This window comes from Equus asinus, chromosome 24 (assembly GCF_041296235.1).
Source record: "Equus asinus isolate D_3611 breed Donkey chromosome 24, EquAss-T2T_v2, whole genome shotgun sequence".
In the NCBI taxonomy this organism is placed as follows: Eukaryota; Metazoa; Chordata; class Mammalia; order Perissodactyla; family Equidae; genus Equus; species Equus asinus.
Window position 1 is genome coordinate 52,614,967 of NC_091813.1, and position 24,643 is coordinate 52,639,609.

At 35.4% G+C, this 24,643-nt stretch overlaps 1 protein-coding gene across 4 annotated transcripts in view; it reads right to left on the reverse strand.

Moving 5' to 3' along the window:
* The window catches only part of CEP85L (centrosomal protein 85 like), a 212,838-nt gene that overhangs the window by 58,532 nt on the left and 129,663 nt on the right, over positions 1–24,643 (reverse strand). For all 4 annotated transcript variants that reach the window (XM_070496098.1, XM_014866119.3, XM_014866121.3 and 1 more), the window contains one exon: positions 213–334. In XM_070496098.1, the coding sequence (XP_070352199.1) occupies positions 213–334 (122 nt within the window). The remainder of the gene's footprint in view (positions 1–212; positions 335–24,643) is intronic.

The following is a 24,643-nucleotide window of genomic DNA, read 5'->3' on the forward strand; positions in this document are numbered from 1 at the left end:
GCGCTGAACTTTAATCACTAGGCCATCAGGGCTGGCTCTGATGGTGGTTCTTAAAGGGACTTGGATCAGGGAGCAAGAGACAAGAGACATCAACGTATCTGTAAGGTTCTATTTCTTAAACTCTAAAGTAGCAAACACAAAAGTATTTGGTTTTATCAATTTACATTTCTGTATACCTGACATATTTAGTAATTTAAAAAAAACAGACTCACCGATCAATTACAATTTCTTTCTGCCTCAGTAGTCCTTCTTTTATTTTCAGCACTGATTCCCACTTACTGAAATCCTGATAGCCAGAAGGTGAGTAACTCTGACGAGATGATCCAGTCAAAACCTGCACAAACATGTTTACACTATTAGTATACTAAAAGTGTCTAAAGGGAATATTTATATGTTATCTAATATTTTCCAATGATTTTCATGAAAAAATAGAGAACTTTCCATTTGATATTTTTAAGATTATGTGAAATCACACTTGTGAATACAACAAAAGTTGAAGAATTTCAAGAAGTTACAAAGTAAATGTACAAGTCTAATGAAGAATTGGTGACAAGAGAATATTTAATCTGACTTATTATAATACTATATATTATATCTTGTGGAAGTTTTCTGAAAATAAGAGATTAATCACTGCCTAAGGAAGGCATACAATAAAAAAAATGTACCATGGCTAGTCTAGACAAACATCACCAGAAGAGTTTCCACAAGGAAATAAAAACAGTATCTGCAGCATTCAGACTTCAAATTGTCATTCATTGAATCATCATTTAATTCCACTAAAATTTCAAAAGCAAAAATATTTTTAAAGTAGTAACTATATCCATAGAAAACATGACTATTAAGCAGATAATCTGGACGATTACTGGTCTCCAATGTAAATGATGCCATTTAGAAAAAAATCTGCTTAGAATTTAAGACAAATCTTAGATATTTAAAACAAATCAACAACAATAAAAACCAATATGGCAGATATCCTCAAATTTCTATCATTGAAACAAAAATTTAATATTTAATACTGGTGTTGTGGGTTGAATTACATTCCCCTCAAAAATATATATTGAGAGTAATGTCAGCAATATGGCAGAGTGAGCTGTTCCCTTTCTCTCTCCCTCTTCAAACTACAACTAAATGGACATTGATTGATCAATGGAGGATACCCACACAGCACAACAGGATGCCTGGAGATCCATGCAGCTATACATCTGAAGGTGGATGGACTACCCTTGGGGAGGTGGTAGAGATAGGTGAGCACTCTCCAGCAGCCCTGTGCATGTGCGCAACTGCTCTCCCAGCTGGCATGAGTGCCCATAATACCACTGCAGCCCTGAGGGTGGGAGCTCGCCTTGTCACAACTGTGTGAACACGTGATGGCTGCCCTGAGCCCGTGTGATCACCTTCCTGTCCAGTGGGAGTGCCCACAGTGCCGTGGCAGTCCCAGGGAGTGGCCCAGGCTAGGACCCCATTGGGAGGCCTCGCTTACCAAACATAGCAGCCAGTATGACTGTAGGAAGAGGTGGTGGTGGATCTGTGTGCCCAGGCAAATGATTTCCCAGCTGGCATGAATCCCCAGAGTACCGCTGTGGCCCCAAAGGTAGGAGTGCATCTGGGTGTGACTGTGGGATCAGGGAGGAGCAGCCCTAAGCCCATGTGATCACTTTCCTTTCTGGTGGGAGAGCCCACAGTGCTGCTGTGGTCCCAAGGAGTGGCCCAGGCTTGGACCTCATGGGGAAGCCCTGCCCACCAAGCACAGCGGCTGGTGTTACCGTAAGAAGAGGTGGTGGCAGATCTAGTGCCCAGGTGAATGATTTCCCGGCTGGTGTGAATGCCCATACTACCACTGTGGCCCCAAAGGTGGGAACACGCCCCAGCAGCCCTGAGCCCCACGTGATCACTTTCCCGTCTGGTGGGAGAGCCCACAGTGCTGCTGTGGTCCCAAGGAGTGGCCCAGGCTCAGACCCCGTGAGGAAGACCCACTAGCGCAACCTTAAGAAGAGGCAACAGCAGATCTATGTGCCCAGGTGAACACCTCCCTCGCTGATGTAAGTGTTCATAATACCCCACAACTCCCAGCAGACAAGGTAGGATCAAAAACACAGCTCCTGCTTCCCCTCAGCAGTAGCAAGTGGAATCTGCGACCTGATACTACCATAAATGCCCAGGGAAAGGATTAGTTCATAAAATACCATGAGAAACTACAGCAACAATTCAGAGTAGAAGGAAAATTACAATTCTCCAGAAACCAACCCTGAAGTCACAGAAATTTATACTCTAAATGCCAGAGAATTCAAAATGGCTGTCATAAAGAAACTCAACAAGTTACAAGAAAACTCAGAAAGACAGTTCAAGGAGCTCCGGAATTAAATTAATGAGAAGAAGGAATACTTCACCAAAGAGACTGAAACTATAAACAAAAAAAAAGAGCAGAAATCCTGGATATGAAGAACATGATTAATGAAATAAAAACATATTGTAGAATCTTTTAAAAATAAAGCTGATGTTATGGAGGAAAGAATTAGTGATTTAGAGGATAGAAATATAGAATCGCTTCAAGCATAGGAGGAGAAAGAACTAAGATTTTTAAAAAATGAAGGACTTCTTTGAGAAATATCCAACTCAATTAGGAATGGCAACATAGCATTATAGGTATTCCAGAGGGAGAAGGAAGGAAGAAAGGAGCAAAGAGCTTGTTTCAAGAAATAATACCTGAGAAATTCCCAAACCTGTGGAACTTACAGATACATGAAGCCAACAGAACTCCTAATTATATCAATGCTGAAAGACCTTCTGCAAGGCATATAATAGTAAACTGGCAAAAGTCAACAACAAAGAAAAAATATTAAGAGCAGCAAGGCAGAAGAAAATAAACTACAAAGTAAACCCTATCAGGCTTTCAGCAGATTTCTCAGCAGAAACCTTACATGCTAGGAGAGAATGGAATGATATACTGAAAATACTGAAAGACAAAAACTTTCAGCCAAGAATATGCTATCCAGCAAAACTATCATTCACATACAATGAAGAAATGAAAGCTTTCCCAGATAAACCAAAGTTCAGAGAATTCATTGCCACTAGACCTCCCCTATAAGAAATGATCAAGGATGCCCTCACAGTTGGCATAAAAAGGCAAAGGTCTACAAAGCTTTGAGCAAGGAGATAAATAGACAAAATCAGAAAACTGCCACTCTCTTTCATAACAAAGAAGCAAATACTTAACTATAACTTGAAAGATAAAGGGAAGGAAAGAATCAAAAGTAACCATAAACACTTCAACTTAGTCACAAACTCACAACACAGAACAGAATAATTTTTAACAATAATAATTCAGAAGGGGAAGAGGAAAGGGACGGAAGCTGCTTAGGCTAATGGAGATAAGAGGCTATCAGAAAACTGACTCTCTCATCTATGAGATCTTTTATACAACCTTAAGGTAACCACTAAACAAAAAAATCAGAGCAGAGCTGCACTTAAAAAAAAAAAGAGAAAACCGAGAAACTCACCACAGAAAATTTCTAAAATGAAATGGCAGTCAGAAATACAAAGGAAGAGAAACAACAGAAACATAGAACAACCAGAAAACTAGAGATAAAATGGCAGTATTAAGCCCTCATATATCAATAATCACTCTAAATGTAAATGGATTGAGTTCTCCCATCAAAAGACACAGAGTGGCTGGATGGATTAAAAAACAAGACCCAACAATATGCTGCCTCCAGGCAACACACATCTCAGCTCTAAAGACCAATGGGCTCAGAGTGAAGGGATAGAAGACGATACTCCAAGCAAATGGCAAACAAAAGAAAGCAGGTGTTGCTATCCATGTATCAGACAAAACAGACTTCAAGATAAAAAAAGACAGTAAAAGACAAAAAGGGGCAGTATATAATGATAAAATGGACTTTCCACCAAGAGGACATAACACTTATGAATATATATGCACCTAACACAGGAGTATATAAAGCAACTAATAACAGACCTAAAGGGAGAAATTAACAGCAACACAATAACAGTAGGGGACCTCAACACCCCACTTACATCAACAGATAGATCATCCAGACAGAAAGTGCACAAGGAAATAGTGGATTTAAATGATACATTTGATCAGGTGGACTTAATAGACATATAGAGAGCATTCCATCCAAAAACAGCAGAATAAATGTTCTTCTAAAGTACACATGGAATATTCTCAAAGAGAGACCATATATATGTTGGGAACAAAGGCAAGCCTCAATAAATTTAAGAAGACTGAAATCATATCAAGCATCTTTTCCAACCACAATGCTATGAAACTAGAAATCAACTACAAGAAAAAAACGGGCAAAGTTGTGGAGACTAAACAACATGCACTGAACAACCACATTGAATGAATGAAGAATTCAAAGGAGAAATTAAAAAATACCTGGAGGTAAATGAAAACAAAAATACAACAAACATACCAACTCTTAGGGGACGCAGAACAAGCAGTTATAAGAGGGAAATTTGTAGCAATACAGGCCCATCTTAACAAACAAGAAAAATCTCAAATAAGTAATCTTAATCTACACCTAACAGAACTAGAAAAAGAAAAATAAAGCCCCAAGTCAGCAGGAGGAAAATAATAAAAATTAGAGCAGAAATAAACGAAAGAGAGACTGAAAAAAAAAACGGTAGAAAGGATCAATGAAACGAAGAGCTGGTTCTTTGAGAAGATAAAATTGACAAACCCTTTGCCAGACTCACCAAGAAAAAAAGAGAGAAGGTTCAAACAAATAAAATTAGAAAGGAAAGAGGAGAAATTACAACAGATACCACATAAATACAAAGGATTATTAAGAGAACACTATGAAAAACTATATGTCCACAATTGGATAACCTAGAAAAAATGGATAAATTCTTAGACTCATACAACCTCCTAAAACTGAATCAAGAAGAAATAGAGAATCTGAATAGACCAATCACAAATAAAGAGATTGAAACAGTAATCAAAAACCTCCCAAAAAACAAAAGTCTAGGACCAGATGGCTTCTCTGGAGAATTCTACCAAACATTCAAAGAAGATTTAATATCTATCTTTCTCAAACTATTTCAAAAAATTGAAGAAGATGGAACACTTCCTAACTCATTCTATCAGGCCAACATTAGCCTGATATGAAAACCAGAAAAGGATAACCAAAGAAGGAAAATTACAGGCCAATACTGCTGATGAACACTGATGAAAAAATCCTCAACAGAATACTGGCAAACCTAATACAGCCATACATTACAAGGATCATACACCAAGATCAAGTAGAACTTATCCCAGGGATGCCGGGATGGTGCAACATCTGCAAATCAATCAATGTGATACACCACATTAACAGAATGAGGAATAAAAATCATATGATCATCTCAATAGATGCAAAGTATTTGACAAGATGCAACATCTATTAATGCTAAAAACTCTCAATAAAATAGATATAGAAGGAAAACACCTCAACATAATAAAGGCCACATATGATGAACCCACAGCCAACATCATACTTAATGGTGAAAATCTAAAAGTCATCCCTCTAAGAACAGGAACAAGATAAGGGTGTGCACTCTCGTCACTCCTATCCAACATAGTATTGGAGGTTTTGGCCAGAGCAATTAGGCAAGAAAAAGAAATAAAAAGAATCCATTTGGAAAGGAAGAAGGGAAACTTTCCCTGTGTGCAGATGACATGATTCTATATATAGAAAACCCTAAAGAACCCATCAGAAAACTATTAGAAATAATCAACAACTAGAGCAAAGTTGCAGGGTACAAAATCAACTTAAAAAAATCAGTCGCATTCCTATACTCTAATAATGAACTAGCAGAAAGAGAACTCAAGAATACAATCTCATTTAATATTGCAACAAAAAGAACTAAATATCCAGGAATCAATTTAACCAAAGAGATAAAAGACCTGTATGCTGAAAACTATAAGACCTTACTGAAACAAATTGAAGATATAGAGGAACGGAAAGATACTCCATGCTCATGGATTGGGAGAGTAAACATAGTTAAAACATCCATATTACCTAAAGCAATCTACAGATTCAATGCAATCCCAATCAGAATCCCAGTGACACTCTTCATGGAAACAGAATAAAGAATCTTAAAATTCACATGGGACAACAAAAGACCCTGAACAGCTAAAGTAATCCTGAGCAAAAGAACAAAGCTGGAGGCTTCATAATACCTAACTTCAAAATGTACTACAAAGCTATAGTAATCAAAACAGCATTGTACTGGCACAGACACACAGATCAACGGAACAGAATCAAAGGCCCAGAAATAAAACCACACATCTATGGACAGTTAACCTTCAACAAAGGAGCTAAGAAGATACAACGGAGAAAGGAAAGTCTCTTCAATAAATGGTGTTGGGGAAACTGGACAGCCACACGCAAAAGGATGATAGTAGACCATTATCTTGAACCATACACAAAAATTAACTCAAAATGGATTAAAGACTTGAATGTAAGACCTGAAACCATAAAAATCCTAGAAGAAAATATAGGCACTACATTCTTTGACATTAGTCATAGCAGCAGTTTTTCAAATACCATGTCTACTCAGGCAAGGGAAACAAAAAGAAAAACTTAACAAGTGGGACTATATCAGACTAAAAAGCTTTTGCAAGGCAAAGAAAACCATGAACAAAATGAAAAGATACCCCATCAACTGGGAAAGAATATTTGCAAATCATATATCCAGCAAGGGGTTAATATCTAAAATACATAAAGAATTCATACAACTCAACAACAGAAAAACAACCCAATCAAAAAATGGGCAGAGGATATGAACTGACACTTTTTCCAAAGAAGATATACAGATGGCCAACAGGCACAGGAAAAGATCTTCAACATCACTAGTTACTAGGGAAATGCAAATCAAAACTACCATGAGATATCACCTTACACCAGTCAGAATGGCTGTAATTACCAAGACAAAAAATAATAAATGTTGGAGAGGATGTGGAGAAAAGGGAACACACATACACTGCTGGTGGGAACGCAAACTGCTGCAGCCACTATGGAAAACAGTATGGAGAGTTCTTGAAAAATTAAAAATAGAAATACCATACGACCCAGCTGTCCCACTTCTGGGTATAACACAAAGAATTTGAAATCAAGAATCCAAAGAGATTTATACAGCCCTATATTCAGTGCAGCAAGCCAAGACGTGGAAGGAACCCAAGTGCCCATCAACCGATAAATGGATAAAGAAGATGTGGTATAAATACACAATGAAATACTACTCAGCCATAAAAAAAAAAGACAAAATCGTCCTATTTGCAATGACATGGATGGACCTTGAGGGTATGATGTTAAGTGAAATAAGCCACCAAGAAAGACAAAGACCACATGATCTCACTCATATGTGGAAGATAAACAAATACACAGACAAAGATCAGTTTAGGGGTTACCAAGAGGAGAAGGTAGTTGGGGGGTGGGCAAAAGGGGTGAAGGGGCACACATGACAGATAAAAATTAGACTATTGGTGGTGAGCACAATGCAGTCAATACAGAAACTGATAAATAATAATGTACACTTGAAATTTCATAATGTTATAAACCATTATGACCTCAATTATTTAAAAAAAAAAAAAAAAAAGGATATGTTGAAGTCCTAACCCCCCAGTACCTCAGAATCTAACCTTATTTGGAAATAGGGCCTTTACAGATATAGTCGAGTTAAGATGAAGTCATTAATGGGCCCTAATCCAATATGACTGGTGTCCTACATAAAGGGGAAATGTGGACAGAGACACACACAGAGGGCAGACTATGTGAAGACAGAGAGACAACACCATGTGAACGTGAAAGCAGAGATTGAAGTGACGCATCTACAAGCCAAGGAACACAAAAGATTGCCAGCAAACCTCCAGAAACTCAGCCCGGAACAGATTCTTCTTCACAGCCCTCAGAAGGAACTAGCTCTGCCAACAGCTTTATTTTGGACTTCTAACCTCCAGAACTGTGAAACAATAAATTTCTGTTGTTTAAGCTACCTGGTTTGTGTCCTTTGTTACAGCAGCTCTAGGAAACTAACATAATTGGTAAATCAAATAAGAAGATAAATTCCTTGGCAAGCTAAATGATGCTATATAAACACCACAAAGCAACTTTAGGAGAATTCACATGTGCAGCGACATTTTTATCCTTTGTTTTCCAAAATGTCACTGACAAGACCTACTTCAGAATAAACCACTAATTGTGTGCTATTAACTAGTCCTAGATTAACCCTTTAAATTGACTGTCAATACCAGGACAGGATGTTTCAGGGAGGAGAAAGACAATAAGATGAACAGACTAAGAAGAATAAAAACTTCATCAGATGGACAGATGTGTGGAGCGGAAGTGACACATGGTGTTACAGGGGCAGCTGAGTCAGATCTTGTCTCTGAATTTCATTCCTTCTCTTGCCTGAAATGTTATTCAGCCAGTACGCACCAGGACAAATACATTAGTTATTATAGTACCGAAGTACTTTCACTGTAATTGGTAACTAGCTGCTGCCCAAAACGCATGAATGTTCTCTTTACTACCCAGGCAACTCCTCAGAACTCACTATCATCCAACAAATAGTTACTTCCTAGCTGAAAAGGGGTCTTCAAGACCCTGCTCCATCCACAAATGGCATCCTTTCTGATTGGCTGTTCCCACACTAGTCAGCCCCCCAAAATTCTCTCATCTTAACACAATCTACCAGCTCATATTTAGCTGGAAGAGCTAGGATTCACACGTAGGCAGCCCAAGAAAAGAGAACGTGTTCTTAAGCACCACGTTGATACTGCTTCTACTACGACCTTATAATTAACTAAGAAGGTATTCCAAATTTCCTTTCATCACAAGGGCTAGGAAAAATTCTTCACAGTAATTGCTCTTAGAAGCTAACAGATGACTCAGCACCATAAACAAAACTGTTGATATTAAGAGACAGTCTCTACTTATTGCAACTCCACATTACTTAACAACTATCAATTTAATGGGTAAGTCAACTAATGAAATTTATTTTGTCAAACTGAGCTCAAACAGGAATTCATTAAAACTAGTAAAAGTTGAGCAAAACAAAAGACCATTATCAACAATTCCAAAACTCAACATAAGATTTGGAAATTATCAGAATGATCTGGTGAATGATTTTTGCTATGATTTATAATACTAAATATTTCATTTATTTAGAGACTAAAAGTGAATATATATTTTATTTGTATACTGTGTTATATATTAATTAATATCCTGATACCAGTTGATGGATATTTTAAATAGTGGTTTTTGTATATTGTTATCATGCCTAACAAAAAACCTCTGAGGTAGCTTAAGGATCCTTGGTGCCCTCCTCCAGAAATCCAAAAAAGGTTCCTCCATTTCTGATTCCCACCATCAGCAATGACCTACACCACAATATCTGAAGCCATGTGTTAAACATCTTGTGCCTACTTCAATAAGACAAGTGCCTAGGCAAGAGATGACAATCTCTTCAAGAAGACATTAACTATTCTACTTTTTATAAGTCATCTACTAAAATATTTCCCACGGCTGACAAGTTCCTAGGGAAAAGCCTTTTCTTCTTTTTCTAACACATCTTGACATCAAGAAACAGAAGGAATAAACACAGGAAAAGTACGTCTGTAAGAGAAAAGCAAATGACAATAGCACTTGGTCTACAGCACGTGAACCATTGGCCGGATGGACACTAAAGCGCCTGTCAGACACTTTCATGAATATATGTAAAACAAAATATGAGATTTATTCTCCTGATCTGTAGCCTCCTTGATCTAAACCCTTTAGAAAACAAAATAAATAAAAATTCAACTATGAAACTGAGCAAACAGGAATACGGGAAAAGGAAGCCTTTCTCTGTAATTAAGATGCAACATACAATGACTTACCACATCAGTAGCATGATCGCTTCCTTACTAAACTTCAAATCTGATTCATAAAAGTGGTTTAAAAAGGACAACGAAACCTGACATACAACCAAATGCTGCAGGAGGACTTAAAAACAACTTTTAAAACCTGTTTAACTCTTCCTATCACTACAAATGACAATTATGAGTCATTTTACCTTCCAAGGCCTTTATAATGAGGCCACAGTGTATGCTATATTAAATATTTACAGAATGTAATTTGAAGTAACTGTCAAGATTTTATTTTAAATCATACTATAAAATCTCAAATAGCAAGACAGCCATCAAACCTTTATGATTTTACCAACAACATAAACAATGCTACACTACTAAAGATACATACAAAAGGAACAACTGATGAAAATTTATTATTATTATAATTTATAGCAGTTCAGGCTTCAGTCTTGACAAAGCTAAAAGAGAATCTGACAGAAACAGCATAGGATTGTTTTGTACTACATGTGGGAAAAATCAGTTATCTACCCTGAAACTATTTATCTTTTGTAAATTCTAACACAAAGGTTGAAGAGTGAAAAGGGAAATAGACTATGTTCAAACTGGTTCTTCCTCACATTTCCACATTACATTCTCAGTGGTTATTCTTCAAAAACTGTCAATTTAATGTGTCAGCAAATGTTAAAGATTTCCTCCCCTTTACTTATCAAACAAAAATTGTCTTCTCCTAACCACACACTTGATAGGCTGAAGAGAACTTACAAAATCTTACTAGCATCAATTATCTATTAGGTTCCAGCAGTGTACCCAAAAGCAGCTGGGGGATGGGGGGTTTTGGGGGGAGCCTTTTCCCTCTGATAACACAATAGGAACCTTGAGTATACATAAATGCACACTTTACAGCTCTAGACAGCACTAGCTTAGCTTCGCAACATTAATGTATGTGGAAAAAGGAAAGTAGCCAAGTGTGATTGCCTTAAAACCATCACACTAAAAGTTACCGAAAATCAAGCCCAATATAAAAGTTAATGTTTTCTTTTGTTTTATTGTGGATCACGAGTTACTGTGCTTTGCAAACTATGCTCTTGCACAATGTTGGCTAATGAACAAAAGAGAAGTAGGAGCGGCAGTATCATTCTCGGATATCATAAAATTCAGGCCAAAAGAAAAAGCATTAAATGAAAATAGGAAAGTTTTATGTTGTAAAAGGTGAAATTCACCAAGAAGATAAAATAGTCACAAATGTTTATACATTTAATAATATACTTCATATGATGAAAAACTATTAAAAATAAATGGAGAAACAAATGAATCCACAATCAGAGTGAAGACTTTAGTATGTCTTTCTGAAATAGAAAAATCAGGTAGAACAGGGGTTGGCAAATCCAGTTCTATTTTTGTATGGCCTGCAAACTAAAAATGGATTTTATATCTTTAAATGGTTGAAAATAATCCAAAGAAAACTATTTTATGATACATGAAATTTAAAAATCAGGGTCCATAAGTAAAGTTTCATTGCAATACAGCCAAGTACATTCTTTTATATACTGTCCATGGCTGCCTTCCCAACATCAAAGTTAAGTAGGTGCAAAAGAGACATTCTCTCTCCATATATATACACATACCTATATATACATACATATATAGTTACCTATATATACATACATATAGGTGTATGTATATATGTGAAACTATATATATTTAAAAAGTTATGCAAAGAACACTTTAAAATTGTATTGCCATATACAGCATATCAATAAATCCAAAATTTTAGATAAAATGGACAACTTTCTAAAAAAATAACAATTACCAAAATTAACTCTTGAAATAGAATATCTGAATAATCATAGGAGAGACTGGAAAAAATAAGTCTTCTCTTTAAATGAGGTACTGATTTCATAAGTAGTTTCTATTTAAATTTAAAGACAAGACAAAACAGTGAAAGAAAAAATTTTTGCAAAAGGTAATAAAGCAGGGCTTGAATAATAATAAAGCATATTAGAAATCAACAGTATTTAAAACAATAATACACTTTGGAGCAGATGCAGAAATTCAAATTAAAACAATACCACCACTTTTGATATCACTGAAATTAAATAATATACTTCTAAATAATACATGGGTTGACTGAATGAAACCGAAAATATATCAAAATTTGTGGGATGCAGCTAAAGTAGTAATGACAGGGAAATTTATAGCACTAAATAGTTATATTAGAAAAGAAGAAATTGAACTCTCTAGATGAAATGAAACAATGTCTCAAAAGTATACACTACCAAAATTCATCCAACATGAAACAGATTATTTGAATAGCCCTATAAGTATTAGAGTAATTGAATTTGTAGTTTAAACAAAAACTCCTGGAAAAGAAATCTCTAGGCCCAAATAGTTTCACTGTAGAACTCCACCAAATGTCTAAAGAGTTAACACCAATGTTCCATAAACTCAGAAAAGGGAACATTTCCCAACTCACTTTATGAAGTCAGCATTACTCTGATACCAAACCGAGACAAAACAGTAGGAAAATGAAAACTGCAGACCATAATCCCTCATGAACACAGATATAAAAATCCTTAACAAAATCAAATAAAATCAAATTTAGACAGAAAGATATGTATAGGATAATATGGCCTGAGGTTTACCCCAGGAAGGCAAGTTGAGTTTAACATTCGAAAATCAATGCAACTCACATTAATAGATTAACTTTAAAAACTAACAAGTCATTACAGTATTCGTGAGACTGTGGTGTTGACATAAAGATAGACCAATGGAACAGAATAAAGATCCACAAATAGACCTACACATATATAGTCAACTGATCTTTTTTTTAAATTAAACATTTTATTTTGACATCATTGTAGATTCACAGGCAGTTGTAAGAAATAATGCAGTGAGATCTTGTGTATATTCTAGCTAGCTTCTCTAAGAGTAAAGTCTCGCAAAACTGTATTATGATATCACCACCAGGATACTGACATGGATAGAGTCAAAATATGAAACATGTCCATCACCACAAAAATTCCCCTCACTGTCCTTTTTTCCCCAACTTTATAGAGATATAATTGATACATAACACTGTATAAGTTTAAGATATACAATGAGTTGATCTGATACACTTACGTACTGCAAAATGATTACCACAATAGAGTTAGCTAACATCATCATGCCACAATCAGTCATCTTTGTGTGTGTGCGTGTGTGTGTGTGTGTGGTGAGAACATTTAAGATCTACTCTCTAGCAACTTTCAAGTATATAATACGGTATTGTTAACTATAATCACCATGCTGCACGTTAGATTCCCAGAATTTAATCACCTTATAACTTCAAGTTTGTACACTTTGACCAACATCTCCCCATCTCCTCACCCCCAGCCTCTGGTAACCACCACTCTAGTCTCTTTCTATGAGTTTGGCTTTTTTAGATTCCACATGAAAGGACATCATACTGTATTTGTCTTTCTCTGTCTGACTTATTTCACTTGATCAACCAATTTTCAAAAAAGGGGGCAAAACTAATTAAACGGGGAACTGAATTTGGTATTTAATCAAAGGAAGTGAAAATACACGTCTACAAAGACCTGTAGGCAAATGTTTATTCATAATCAGCCAAAACTGGAAACAATCCATATGTCCATTAACTGATAAATGGATAAACCACACTACATCCATAAAATGCAATGCTACTCAGCAAAAAAACCAACAATTGATACATACAACATGGGTGAATCTCCAAAGCATGCTAAGTGCAAGAAGCTATACTCAAAAAGGTTACATAATGTCTGATTCTATTTATACGACATCTGGAAAGAGCAAAACTATAGAGACAGGAATCAGATCAGCGGTTGCCAGGGCTAGGGTAACAGGTTGACTACCAAAGAGAAAAAGGAAACTTTTGGGAGTGATAAAAGTCTTATACAACGTGACTGCTGTGGTATACATCTCTACATACATTTTTCAGAACTCAAATGGTACATTTTCAAAGGTTGAATTTCACTGTAAATAAGATGTACCACAATAATTGTGCCTATTTAAAAAAAGATGGGTGTATTTTGTTTGTAAATAATATCTCAATAAAATGTATTTTTCTAAAAGTAATTACAGGTAAGTATTTACATATATCCCATCCAACAACACTAGAAGCAGAAACAACTTGTCATCATAAATTTAAAACAACCCAGATGTGAATCAACAAAGGAATGGATAATTGTGGTATATGTACAACAGAATACTAAACAGCAAAAAAACAGAGCTATTATTATACTCAACAACATAGATGAAATTCAGAGACATTATGCTAAGCAAAAGAATCCAGATACAGAAACACACATATTCAACGATAATAAAAGTCAGAACAGTGGAAATGGGTGGGGGGTGGGGTGTTGCCATATAGACAGTGACGAGGCACAAATTAAATTTATTGGGCATTGGAAACTTTTTAATATCTTGACCTGAGTGGTGGTTCTAAGAATACACACATTATTAAAGAGAATGGAGCTATTATTACACTCAAGACTAACACAGTTATGCACTTTACTGTATATATTATAGACTTCAACAAAAACAAAATACATAATAAGCACAGGGAATACCTACACTTTATTTCTCTCTCTATTTTAAAGTAGGACTGAAGGGAAAAGTAGGCCTTGTCTGTGAGGGGAGAATACTTAAGTACTCAAAGGTGCACTGTAGATGATACAATGCACTATCCTGGGTATAACTTCCTGTCTCTTCACCACTTCGGTGCTATTCTACAACTGAAAATAATCAAGAGATAAAAGACCAGAAGAAGTAAACACTGTATACCAAGAACGCAAGAACAGAGTTGATAATCAAAAGTAGCAGAACACATCACCCCAAAATACGCCACTTTGACATATTGATTATTTTGAGCTGTAAGCACTTGAAAAACAGCAAATGCAGGAAGAGGGTTTCTCAACTCTATTCATTTGCCTAAAGACAGATTCTCCAAAAGTAACTCAACTGTCATAAATTCCCTCACTTGGAGTTTCATCAACCAGAAAGGACTGACTGTTAACACAGAAGAGGGGCTAGCAGCAGATGCAGCACCCAGGCAAACTTTCTCACAGACTATCATATCTCCCATCTATTATTCTAGGGGCCCATTCATCTGTCCTAAAAACCATTCACTTTCCCCTTAGAGGTCTACATCCTCCTTCCCCTTTCCCTATTAAAATGGAATTTAATCCTGAATTCTAAAGCCACCTCTTTGAGTTCCTCATTTTGCTCTGGGTATCCATCTGCCATGTATACATGAAGTATACACGTTAATAAGCTTCTGTGTTTCTCTTGCTAATCTGTCTTTTATTACAGGGGTCTCAGCCAAGAGCTCAGAAGGGTAGAGGAAACATTATTTTTCCTCCCCTACAACAACCTTAAGAGCTGTCAATACTTCAAGAGAACAAAGAAGGCTTCTGTTAAGACAGAGGACAATCCTGCTTCATAATACAACCCATTAGTAACCCATTTTTATCCCAAGTAGTTAGAAAACAATTAAGTTTCTAGTCAATAAAATCATAACTGGCCATGAGAGGCATACCATTTTGTGGCAATTATATATTGATAGTAAATAAACATGTTGACCATATTCCAGAAAACACAGGTACTGTTTTGACAGAAGCTAAATAAGACACACTGAAGAGATCTTTGAATATTTCTAGGAAAAAAATGCATCAAAATTCACATATTAATAAAATAGAAAATTACTGTTGTTATGCTGTTCTACTTAGAATTTCAAGTAGTTGGTCATGTTTCTACTTGACTGTAGCCAGTATAAATAATCAAGGAGAACATGATAACTTAAACTTATAATATATAATTTATATATATAGCTTATGAATAATAATACAACTTTAACTAGACATGAACATGAAATCTAAAAGATAAGTATAAAGGCATGTAACTGTGTGAGTTAATGTGAAGTATGGAGCAGAAAGGATGTCATTAAAGCAACAAACATTTCAAAATCTGTACAGGTGAAACAAGGACACTTGTAATTTACAAGTAAATATTTTTCATACATTTTTGGTAGTTAAACTCAGGGAGGGAAGCGGCTTCCTCATTTAGATGTTTTACTTAAAAATGCATCAGATACATTGTTGCAATGGTGGTTTCGAGATGAAAACAGCGTTTTACTAGCCAAAGACGAATCCTAACTCTTCTGTGTCTAGACCCCAACCACCCAGATTTATAGACCCAGAACACACATACAAGCACCTCTTACTGTAAAGAGAAAATTCCACTCTCATAACTGGATGGGGATTACAGGCATCTACAATCCCAAATACATGCTACTTAGATGAGACCCAGATGCTGTGAAAACTTGCCAAAATATGTCACTTAATGGTCAAACACACTTCTAAAATAAGCTTACTCTACTGCAGCTGAAAATAGCTCAAAATTCTTTGGCCTCAGCCTAGACAAATACTGTTAAATTTAGATAATCTAGAGCTAGCGCACTTAACTGGAACACAGCCTCGGCAGTTCTTCAAGTCTGTTATCTCTCCTTCATTTGCCTTTGTTCCTTCGCTCATTCACCACTCACAACATGTCAAGCAACACAGCAAATCTTCCTCTGTTTCCTGGAACAGTCTATCTGAAGAGATACTCTACAAGTACTTTTTGGTAAAAGAATCATGATTCCTAACCCAAAAGTAAATTGACAAAGCTCAATAATGAAGATGAAAATTAACTACAAATTACGTAGAATTTAAAGAGCTTTTTTTTATTCACCAAGAGAAGGAAAAGCATGGATTACATGTTTACCAAAAGAACTGTGCATTAAAATAAAATCTATAACTTACATACTGTATTATTACTAAGAGAATTGAGAATTAAAATTAAAAAATTTATATCTTAACTAAGCCCATGTAATTATTTATGGAGTGTATCACTACATATTTTCTCTAACAACATTAAAATTAAAAAATCATATAAAATATTCTACACATAACTTCTTCCTCTGAGAGACCAATTATAAACTGAAGTCTACATCCTGACTCTTGAAATTTAAGTTATAGAAGGAACTGTGTTTATAATGATCTCATTATTTCTTCAGTTTGTGTGGGCCACTAACTATATAATGCTATCCTTGCCATGCCAATACACTCTACTGAAATAACAATGCAAATACATCAAGTTACTTTAAAAAGAAAAGCCCCTGGAAAAAATAATAAAAAGAAACTAATGAGAGGACTATATACCTATATTTTACATCTAAAAGTACATGTCATGAAAATAAAGAGAATCCTAAAAGTATTACTGATTTCCACCCTGCTAAACAACTAAATTACTATTAATTTAACTCTTTTCTTTTGGAGGAAGGGACATTTTTCCTCTCAAAAATCAATCTGGTTTATGTCCAATCTGTATCAGCATTACTGTGTTTTTAAAAAATGCCAACAAAGGAATGATCCATCTGTGAAACAAGACTCATTACAGTAATAATGCAAAAGTGAAGGGGGGTAACGGTATATCCGAGATTGAGGAGCAAATCAATTAGAAGATTAAGTAAAAAAAAAAAAAAAAAAAAAAAAATGAAGCTTGAGTCTTCAAATTTAATCATGAATTTTACTTATAAAACAGAATTTAACCGTTTCCAAACCCTTTGTTGTTATAATTTACTTCTTTTAAACTTAAGATGAAATATATTAACAGTAGAATTTAACGAATTTAATTTGTTAATTGTAATTAACAAACCTGAAGGCTTCTACTGGCAACCAAACTGGAAAAACAAAAATATAAGGGTATGATTAACAACTCATGAAAGGGATAGGTATGAAATGGAAATGGAGAGAAGTTTATCAAAATGAAATATTTAATATAATATGGGTCTATCTGGAATCCTGCCGAAGGGTATGGATAACAGATGGACCAGACTATAGAAGCAGAATCTACTGAAACAGAACTATAGCACAAGTGCTGACACATTTCATTCATTTTTAAAAGCAGATTACCAAAATATGTTTTATCAACTCTTTTATCATATTTTACTATCAAGAGATGAAAGAAAAATATATAATAATATATGTGTTTTGAGACCAAAGTACTGCCCACATTATTTAAAGATGTATAAAGGGATTTTCCTAAAAGGATATAAAAGGTGATCTTGTGGGGTAAGGAGGAGGCTCTCTTACTTTCCACCAGTTGGGATTATTTGATTTTCTTTACATCCATATACTTTTTTCTTTACTGACAGTGCAGTTATGGGCCATTAAACGTTTTCTTCTTCTCTATGTTAAAAATACCATTTAAAAAAAATTGTTTCAAGAGTCAACAATGGAAAAATCTTCCCAGGGTAAAACTGTTGAGAAGAGTTTAGAGAGCCCTCTACATCTTAGAACATAAAACAGGAGCAAATTCATTGTGTTCAATTCCAACACCCCTTCATATATTTTTCTTAAAAAGTATAAGAACGAGAAATATTAAGAGATTTTCTAATCCTGAGCCTAGTTCACACCTAGCCCACAGCACACAATCAGCAAAAAGAGCACAAGTCACCACAAGCTTTAAAGTATATTTCTCAGCCTTCAGAAAATTCCAACAGTTTTTCCAACAGCACAGATATTGCAATTAGAGTATTATGATTGAATTATGAGTGGCTTCTTTCCCAGTTTAGTCTGTATCATGATAAACAGGACTTTATTCCTTTATAATCCCTGCTACTCAGCACAGAACCTGACAATCTTTGCTAAATATTGAGCAATGTAAAAATTTACAATCTACAAAACGCTACCATCTCCCAAACTATCATTACTTAAAATCTCTATTATGATTTTCATAGCAGTAATACACATAATGGAAAGAAATGTATATACCTTAAAAATTATAGTTTAAAGATCAGTCCACAAACTTACATTCAAATAAAAATCATGCTTTCTGGTCCTTGAGGTCTAGCCTTACTTCTTGCAGACTCCGAGAATCTCTGAGTAATCTACATAACTAATTTAACTTTAGTTTGCATTTTAGAGATAAATTTGAAAAATAGTCTTCAGTGGCCATTGCATTCCATTTTGGAGGTGTGAAGTCTCAAGAGCACTCCTGCATTCTCTAACATTCATTACACAGATTCATAATTATCTAAATATTGAATTTTAGATATTTTCAAGTTAGATTAAAAAATCAAGATATTAATGCTTAAGTCAACAATCAACTCTTCAGATACCCATGGCCCCAACTAAGCAATAAACCTATAAAAATGAATAAACATTATCAGGGCAGCCCAATAAACAACTAGGCCAAAAGAATCTTCTTGATCCTAATGCTGGGGCTGGTCCTGGCACCCACTCACCACCTTTGACCAGTTAACTAAAGGGCAAATGAAAACAGCAGATGTTCATGTCCTTTTGCCATGCTGTATAAGCTTTCAATTTGAAGATGGGTTAAGGAGGAAGTACAGATACACTGAGATATATCAAAATGATATACAACTCTCAGTATATTAAATTGCTACGTATGTATTAGGAAATTGGGCTTATTAATCTTTTCTACTGGGACACTTTACATCTCTTGCTTTATAAACATGAATTCCACATATCAAAATCCATTTTACATAACCTTTTCAAGAATGATCTATGCTGAAAAATAAGGGTCAACTGCATTTATATCCTATGAACTTAAAGAGGGCTAAGTAACTGAAGGACAGAAGCTTCAGTTTCAGAGGTTCTCACCTGAGGCAACCAAGGACTTATCTTAAATGCTGATATTATCAGAGTCTTTCTATAAAAGCTCAGACCTAAATTAAGCTCTGCTTATCTCTCCCATCCTTAGTGCAGCAGTGCAAGTCAAGGGGTCACCTGAACCAAACTACAAGTGTGACTCCTTTAGTTGCTAGGTTGGTCCAGTCACATCATTCTGAATGTTTACCAGTTCTAGAGTCTAATCCTCACCAAAAAATTCTATTCTTAGATCATCTTCTCAAAGAAGTTTGTCTAATTAAAAGGAAATGCTGTCAACTACCTAACCTTCAAAATTATTAAATTGGTTTCAAACACAAATGAAATTCATTTAAGAGCTTGATCATCCTTGAATAAACTAACGTTTAGTTACAACAAGTTCACAGAGAAAGAGACTGAAAAAGATAAAGGAGGATATCAGATTTATTTATACAGATGTTCACCAGCATTATTTGTTTATGGTTTATAATGGCAAAAATTAAAAATCACCTAATATTCAATAAGAGACTAATCCAATAAATTATGGTGCACTTATATGTTAAAAATAAGTCATTAAAATTTATAATATATATTTTAATATATAAACACATAAAAATACCCAAACATATTAATAAGTAAAAATTATTCTCCAATGAACATGTATTGATTTCGTGGGGTTTTTTAAAGAGTTTTTAAAAATGTAAGATGCATAAAAACAAAGATGTTGTTTTTTACTGTATGTCTTAACTATTACAGTGTGTGGTAACCAGTAAACCAGTAGTATGACTAAATGAATGAATTAGGAACTGATGTGAAATTTACATGTTTAATTATTTTAACAGAGCTAACTAAGATCAATGGCTGCTTTTAAAAATAACCACAGTTTCGAAGCTAGTTTAATCATAGAACATCTGAGCTTCATAGACACACTAGAAATTAATTCAATATGCCCAACTTTATCTGTGAGAAAACGAGTATAGAAAGATTCAATTCTGAAAATCATACATAAAAGTAGTAAGAGAAAAAGACTAGAACGACAGTTCAAATTCTTCAACTCCTCATTAATAAGCCATGACCAACACACAACCACTCCACAAATCAGTATGTTACACACATACGTCAAAGTGTGAAAAGTTAAAAAAATTAAAAGCAAGTAAAATCTCAAATTTTCAGAAGCAATTATTAGGGACAAAGAAATCAGTTCGCCTAAAACCTCAGAGGGTCTTTATCTTCACTTACCCCTTCCTTCAACTTATCCTTTTAAGAGCTTAGTCGTAACAACAAACTAATATTCTAAATATACTTTAACTTCCAAGAGGTAAGCAGTGTGAAGAGTATAGAAAAATAAATCAACTTCTATTCATGAAGTTTATGGTAAAGAAAACAAATATACCTATAAAATATATAAAGTCCCCTTTCAACTTCTGATTTACCTGACTTACCTGAATTATAAGAGATACTTATGCAATTAAAAATTAAGAACAAACAGGCTCCTCCCGACCTATTTTTGAACTATGAAGGCATTCCAGAGGAACAAGAAAGTTAACAAATAGCTTCCAGATAGAAGAAATAGCACATACAACGGCAGAGTTGTGAAAGCCGTTATGGTGGGAATCGATGCCAGATCAAGAAGGACCTTTGTATGTAATGCTGTAAAGTGTGGGTTTTTAACCTTGAGGGAGATGATGATACAAGGCAAAGTTCTCACTATGTGAGTGACAGTCAAATTTGTACTTGAGAAAGAAACATGGCTATCAGGGTAAAGACTAAATAGGACAGGGTCAAGACAGAAGACAGAAAGACCAGTTAATAGGCTTCTAAAAATGTTCAGAGGAGCGCTGATAAGGCTATGGGAACGCAGATTTATATTTAGTAATCTGCACTTGATTTCTTAGTGAATGAGGAGTCTGGTAGAAGACAGAAACAAGGATGAGCCTCAAATTTCCATTTTGGATGACAAATAAATGATGGTGCCATCCTAAAGATTGGGCATGCAAGGGGCTCAGGTGCTATGGTGCCAAACACAAAGATAATGAATTTAATGTGTGGGGAAAACTACAAACTCACTGAACTGAATTAAAATCTTCTTAACAATGGAGTAGCACCATAGTCTACAGAGTTCTGAAGCAAGTATCTGGAGACCTGAGGGCTGTGTTTTGTTGTTAAATTTGTTTTGTGGTACGTGTGTTTCCATTTCTCACTTTGGCTTTGGTTCTGTCAGCTTCCTTTGTATCAAATATGCAGTTCTCTTAAAAATCATATTGCTTCCTACTGTATATGCTAATTTGACTCTCAATCCTGAATTTCCTTGTCCTCCTGGTGTTATCTTGCACAGTGGGTTAACTTCCAAATGATAAATGTTTCACTTGCATGTTACATGTGTACTGACAGACAAGTTCCTTGAAGCCACAGAACATGCTATAGTATTTCTATCGCTCAGAGTGTATTTCATAAGTTTTGTAAATATTGTGCCAACCTACCTGAGCCCTTACTTTAAACTGGCCTCTCCTGATGTCAAACTCTTCCCCATTGCTACTTAGGATACTTAACAAGGAAAAGAGAGTCTGTCCAGAGCTCAGACATTTACGAAAAAATAAGATGTCTGGGCCTTCAAATACGTGGCAACTCAATTCTAAAAGTAAATGTCCCTCCCCCAAAAAGCCTTAAGACTTGTAGGTCACGGTAGTATTGGTCTTTTTTCCCCCAATTGATAAATAACTCCTATTCTCTCTTCTCTATCGCCTTAGGCACTTCTCCATCCCTTCAGTCTCAGACTATTCTCATTCTCATTTTTGCTCCAGAGTTTTTTCAATTAATCCTTCCTTAGGTAGCTTTAACATTTAAGGCAGTAATTCTCAAACTTCTAATAGAAAAGTACCCTCAAGAGTTAGGTAGAGTCTTCCTCCTGGGAGTTGGGGGGGGTCTAATCTGAAAAAGCACACCATCTTCAAAATACTGTGTGTATCACAAAAACTTATTCAAAGCTTGCATTTTACTGTATTGTGTATTTGAATATTAAAACGTTTTAATTTCATCACCACTTTAACTTTTTGTCAAAGGTTTCCAGAAACTGGTCTATGTTGAAACTTCTTTTGCCTCCAACACACCACTACAAACTGGAGTTTAAATATTCAGTGTAAAAGATAACATACGTCATGATTTTCTTTACACAAAGTTAAGTGAAATAAGAAATACTTTTAAGGAATACATTAAAATGCCACAAAACTATAAAAAATGCAAAGAAATGAACCCAGGATTCAGAATAATCATTTGCTTGGGTGGGGAGTATAGAAGAACATGGCAAGACCATGTGGTTAGATATAAATTATTACTAACACCCTGGCTTTTGTTTTAGGTGGTAATCATAGAGGTGCTTATTACTAAAAATCTAAAAAAATAACTACAATTAAAACAAAATAAAAACTAAGTAACTACATAAAAGCAGGCTGTGCAATGTTAAGAGTATATAAAGTACCACGGATTATTATTACTCCAATGAGGAAAGAAAACGAAATTTAAAAAAAAAAATTTTTAAGGCTCAATTTAGGAAGTGCAGTCTTATATAGATAGTATGACCTTCCTTGACTCTTACCCTCCAAATATATTTATGACATTTTAAAAGACAGGAAAGAAAATTACTTTCTCAGTTATTCTACTCTTATCCCAAATCTCCAAATCATTCATATCCTTCTCCTCCTCCCCCACAATGAGTTTTAAAATTGAGGATTTTTTAATTGTTCCTAATTCTGCAAGATCACTCATTCACTACAACCCTGCAGTCTTCCCCAATCCCCACTTTATTCCCTCATCCAACTGTTCATTCAATCAGTATTTAAGAATTACTACGAGCCAGGTTCTCTACTAGATAATAGTGCTATACAGAATAAATAGTGGTATAAATATGCGTTATTGGATCAGCTCTCAAGGAGCTGCAGTCTAGTCTAGACAGATGTTCTAATGAACACAATACAAACATAATAAGAGAGGTATATGCAGAATTGTTTCACATAAGGCAAGGAGGGCTGAACAGAAGATGTAAAATGAAACAGTACTTTGCTGGGAATAAAGGTTGGTAAGGAGGACATTCCTACAAAAAGAAGGCAGGCTTAAAATAGAACAATAGCCTGTTCAGAGGGCCACTGGCAGCTGAACACTGCCAGAGCACAGGATACAAAGGAAGGTGATAAGAGGCTAAGCTAGAAAGACAGGGCCTAAAAAAGCAAACAAGAGGTGTGGATTTTAGAAACCTCAGTTGGAGAATCCAGTCTTCCTCTTTCAATCAAGGCCTGCCCCATACCACTACAGAAACATCCACTAAACATCCACAGGAATTCTTAACTTTTTTGTGCTGTGGACTTTTTTGGCAGAGTGCCATAAACCTACAGCTCTGCTCTCAGAATATTTTTCTGTGCATAAAATACACAGGATTCCAAATAATTTTTGGAGACACTCCACTCTTAAGGTAATGAAGAGTAAGCGTGGGCTGTGCATAGTGACTTTTTTATGGTGAGTAAAGTAAGGAAGGGGGGAAAAAGAGTAACTCACAGTGGAGAAACGTGATGAACATCACTTCAGCCAGGTGACCAAGGTCAACAACAACAGTGATAAGGCACGTTGACAGTACGTCCCCTTGGTATGTGATGAAAACGGCACTTTACCTCTCTGGTCTTCCTCTCAAAAACATATTAACCAGTTTAACCATGAGGAAAACATCAGATAGAACCCAACTGGGGAACACTCTACAAAACATCTGACCAGCACTCTTTAAAATGGTCAGGGTAATCAGAAGAAGGAACGTCTGAGAAACTGTCACAAGCAAGGGGACCAAAGGAGACATGACTACTAAATACATTCCGGGATCCTGGATAGGATCCTGGAACAGAAAAAGGAAACCAGGGAAAACTGAGGAAATCTGAATAAAGGATGGACTTTATATAATACAATATGATATAATACAAATATATAAGTATCTATTTATATATAAATATAAAATAATATAAACAAAGGATGGGGTTTAAAAGAATGTACCAACAGTGGTGCAACTGTTGTGACAAATAGGCACATCATACTAATGTAGGATGTTAACAAAAGGGGAGACCAGGTGTGGGGTATACAGGAA